At 39.3% G+C, this 4,908-nt stretch overlaps 1 protein-coding gene across 1 annotated transcript in view; it reads left to right on the plus strand.

The window, feature by feature from the left end:
* Positions 1-3,037: 3,037 nt before the first annotated feature.
* The window catches only part of LOC108249797 (complement factor H-like), a 4,732-nt gene continuing 2,861 nt past the window's right edge, over positions 3,038-4,908 (plus strand). Inside the window, exons 1-4 of the mRNA XM_017439414.3 lie at positions 3,038-3,199; positions 3,311-3,493; positions 3,604-3,709; positions 3,860-3,936. Of these exons, the coding sequence (XP_017294903.1) occupies positions 3,130-3,199; positions 3,311-3,493; positions 3,604-3,709; positions 3,860-3,936 (436 nt within the window). The 5' untranslated portion in view covers positions 3,038-3,129. The remainder of the gene's footprint in view (positions 3,200-3,310; positions 3,494-3,603; positions 3,710-3,859; positions 3,937-4,908) is intronic.

Consider the following 4,908-nt stretch of genomic DNA (forward strand, 5'->3'; position numbering starts at 1 on the left):
AAGCAAACCAAAAGACATCATTACCAACTTCTTGCCACCGTCTGGATCTAGACTCGTACCCGAGACTCACCTAGCTCTCCTTCTCTTGCAGACTCTCCGGATACCGCCCAGTGTACATAGCTTTCACCCTGTAAATAAAACCACTTACCTTTACGTTCGTCTCCGTGTTTGGTCTTGGTCTCGCTCTCTGGACAGTATCCCCTGGTTTATGACAATATCTTTAAAGCATGTTTGTGGTATTTCTATTTTCTTACAACAAACTAACAATCATTGTGTTTTATTTGAACTGAATCTAGCCCTAAGCTGTGAACTTCATCTGCCTCCAGTCCTGGGGACAACATATTACCCCCAAAACAAAATTCTGTTTTTACCGGGAGAAACGGTGCAAGTTAGCTGTGGGGAGAAGTTCTGGATTCTAAACAATCAAACAACCGTGGCTAATGTTACTTGTAAAGATGGAGAATGGAACACCAGACCAATATGCCAAGGTATAAAAATACATGAGCTTCAGCATAAATGATAGATTCTTCAAGTATTATTCCAAGTTCAGTGGTGGTTCATGAATCATTTCTGATGATTATTGGTGTTATCTTCAGAAGTGGAATACATGAAAAGAATTTCCTCTCATTCTAGAGTTTAGATGCCCAGATGATCCACCAGAAGAACACATGTATGATGGTGTTAGAGCTTGGTGGCAGAATAAATTAGGAGACTTTGTCAGTTATAGCTGTAGAAAAGGCTACGAGAGAAGCGGTGGTGCCAGGTATGCCACATGCACCAGAGACGGATGGACACCAAAACCATTTTGTCAAGGTATCCTGAATTCTACTTTGTAGCTTTTCTTCTTTCCCTGGTTTTAGAGTAAACAGCAAAACATCTAAATGAAACTGGCTCATTGCCTTTGTATCAAATTGACAATGATTTGGATGTTTAACTATTTTCAGTTGATTTTTCATCATTGTTGTGATAACCAAGCCCCTTTCATTTAACAGGCATTTTTTACAGATAAATTATGATGCTTACAGTCATAAAATAACTTCTGTTCAGTCTTAAAATAAAAATAATGACAAGGATTTTGCTTGTCTGTCTGTTAGCAAAACATCCCATGAACCATGGAACTCTCAGAAACTAATCATGGGATGTACATCTACATCTGAATAACTGCTGAAGTCAACCTGATTCAAGATGGCCACCCCAGCTAATCAACCTTTACAAGAAATGGATACAATTCAGTCCGTTTCACTGACATTGAGCTACAGTTTGATGTGTTTGTAGCTGAGAATCATTTACAACACAATACATATTCTGAGCTCTGACAGATTGATTGAGATTGTGGATGATGTTATTTTCATGTGATGTAAGGTTTTTTGTGATAAATGAGGACACAGACATGTAAATAAACAACCACAGTAAAGAGGATTTCATCACCAGTTATAGACATTTTAATTCAGTTTTGTTCAGTCAATCTTCTTTCTCTGTATGATTCATGATGAAAGTCAGTTTTTATTGTTTATAATCTGTATAAAATGTCAATTGTTAAAAATACATAAACTAAGTTTTGTTCACTCCCTGTGTGAGTGTTTAAAATGCTTTCTTACAGTTTGTTTTTCAGCAAATACTACACTTTCTGGAAACTCAAGACAAATAAAACAAACCTTTAAAAACTTTGTTCTTCCTCTTTTTTCTTTAATGGATGTGTATTGTGTTAGAAAAAAAGGTTAATGCTTGTAGAAATGTCTAGCACTTTTATCAGTTTTTGGTCTCTGAACATTTGCTGCCAGCAGCTAAGTTCATGTGTTTTTTGTCAGATCAAATTTAAGTCCAACTAAATCTGAACCTCAAGCACAAACACCTTCCCCCGCAGAGACGTGACATTCCATGTCCCAAGAGCCAGGTTCACTGAGCTGGGGCCAGCCTGCCAAGGCCCCTGCCTTCATAGGACACTGCACCCAACCAGTATGGCCCCTCCTGCAGGTGGTGGGTCCACAGAGACATACTTCACTTTATATACATGTTCTCTGATAAATATCTGCCTTCAGCAGTTGTTCAACCTTTGCAGCCCTTACAGATTACTTACTTACTTTTAGCCAAGCATGGTTCTTGAACATTAACTGTCATGATGTGGGGCAAAGGAGGCGAACCCAGAGCGCAGACTCATGATGAAAAAGGAAAACTAATTTAATAAAATAAAAGAATCAAAAACAAAGGCTGATTTAGCAGCAAGAAGAAAACTAAATACAAAAACTGAACAGACATGGGCAAGAGACGAGCAGAACCAGACATCAGGGAAAATAGACACAGGAACCAGAGAGTAAGTGGAGGAGATGACCAGGTTTTAAAGACAGAGGGTAATTAGGTGAAGTGGGCACAGGTGAGTGATAACGAGCAGCAGGTGGAGATGGGCGTGGCAGGAAAACAAGTGACTGACTGAGGAGAGGTGAATAATGACAGAGGCACAGAGGCCCAACAAAATATGAAGACAACAATAAACCCAAACCAAAAGAAACCAGAAACACTAAATATAAAAAGAAACAGTAAAACTGAATCCTGACTTTAACTTGAACTTGTTTTAGATTTGAAGGCTTGAGCAGATGGGTTTAATGCAATCTGTTTTGTTTGCTCCATTGATTCCTGTAAATGATTACCAAGAAAGTGAAATAAAACACAAACATTTACGGGAATACTTGTCTATCAAATTATTGATTAATTGTAAAATAATAATTTCCATTTTATTGTATAATAGATAATTTGCACTGATATGAATTTACTATTTTAATTCAGGTATGATTATATTAGTTTGCATCTTTTAATGATGCAACAATTTTTAAAACCTGTTTTGTTGTTTATATATTATTTATCTGCATACAGATCCTTGAAGCTCATCTTAGTGTTTTCAGGGTTTGGTTGAGAATACGGTGTATCTTTTGTGGGCAGTTTGGTCACTTTCTTCAGCTTGTAAGGTTGGATTTTGAGGCTGAACACAGTTGTGTAATCATTGAGCAATCTCTTCTCTCTCTCTCTCTCTCTCTCTCTCTCTCTCTCCTGTGAATCCAAAGCTCCTTCTCTGTATAACAGTGTAGCGCTCTGTGGGGTCCTGCTCTGTTTGCTGGTTCAGGGTCTGAGGATAAAATGCACACAATCTCCAAGATCTGGGTCCTACTTTTGTGGACGCAAACACTGAGCTTTGTGAAATGCCGAGGTAAGTGATAGAAATTGTGTTCATATGTTGGTATTAATTCTTATCTTGACAAGTTGTTGTTGATTTAAACTCCCTGATGCTTATTTATTTGGACTGGTTGCTGTCCCACAGATTGTACCCTTCAGCAGTTTTTATCTGGGCCCATCTATGATTCAAATTTTGACACAACTGGTATGGATGCAATGTACAGGGCTGGAAAACAAGTGAGTGTTCCCTGCAATATTGGCTACACTGGCTTTTTGCAGCTGATCTGTACTGAGGGAAACTGGATACATAAAGGCTCAAAATGCCGACGTAAGTTATTTTACAGCGTCACTTTTTCTGTCACACTGTTGTTAAATGAAATAACTCATCATATACTGCAAAATATTTACCCAAAGTCTTTCTTGTCTTCATATTTTAAGCAAAATCGTGCGGTCATCCCGGCGATGCCCAGTTTGCAGATTTTGAACTTGAGATAGGAGACGATTTCGTCTTTGGGTCACAAGTACTTTATAAGTGCCAAACAGGGTATGATTTGAAAAAATAACCTCCATAATTTCTTGACAAAAATTATTATTTTTTTATTTATTTTGTCAGGTATATGCTTTGTTCATATTTTGTTTTCTAAATGTGGCTTAATGCTGTTTTTGTTTGTTTGTTTTAATGAACTTGTTTCAGTTATCATATGGTCAGTCGGACATTTCGTCGGCGTTGCTTGGCAGATGGCTGGGGTGGCGTCATTCCGGTGTGTGAAGGTATGACTCCAATCAAGAACTTTACTAACCACTGCAAATATATGAGGAATTGTAACTCCATTTTAATTTTATTGCCATCTAAAAATGTAAATGACTGAGTATACCACAATGCATCTAAATATATCTCTTTTTTATCTGTTCTGTATTATTTATTTATTTATTTTTGTCTTTGCAGCTATTCAGTGTCTAGCCTTTCACATGGACCCAAAAGTCCAAGTCATAGGGGGTGTTATGTTGATTTTAATTTTTATCTTGACAATTTGGGTTTGGCATTGACTAACCCCACAGGTTCAAAGGTTTAGAAGGAAGTGAATCACTGGACTTCCAAAGGACTTTCAGTTCACCTCGAGGAGGTCCTGGCAAGTCAGAAAGGGAAAGCAGTCTCAGGCCGTGCTTGGTCTGATTGGGGAACTACTGACCCAGACTGGGAATATTGTTGAGTGGTGGAAGGAGCACTTTGGGGATCTCCTTAATCCGGCCACCATGTCCACCTTTTTAGGAACCAGAGTCTGGGTACTCAGGGGAAGAAAAGTCTATGACCATGGCAGAGGTCACTGAAATAGTCAAAAAGCTCCCCGGTGGCAGGGCACCAGGGATGGACGAAATTTGGCCCCGAGTTGCTGAAGGCTCTGGACCTTGTGGGGCTGTCATGGTTGACATGTCACTTCAAGGTCTCATGGAGGACCAGGATACCATATGAGTTTACTTGTAACCAATTTGCAGGTTCTTTAATTACAGTATTGTTGTATGTTTGATGGGAGTTCATGATTCTTGTATGATGATTGTCAGTATTATCTAAATAATATCCATCCATCCATCCATTTTCTTCCTCTTATCGGGTCGCGGGGGCAGCAGCCTAAGCAGGGAGACCCAGACTTCCCTCTCCCCAGCCACTTGGGCCAGCTCCTCCAGGGGAATCCCAAGGCGTTCCCAGGCCAGCCGAGAAACATAGTCCCTCCAGCGTGTCCTGGG

Source organism: Kryptolebias marmoratus, linkage group LG24 (genome assembly GCF_001649575.2).
Source record: "Kryptolebias marmoratus isolate JLee-2015 linkage group LG24, ASM164957v2, whole genome shotgun sequence".
Lineage (NCBI taxonomy): Eukaryota > Metazoa > Chordata > Actinopteri > Cyprinodontiformes > Rivulidae > Kryptolebias > Kryptolebias marmoratus.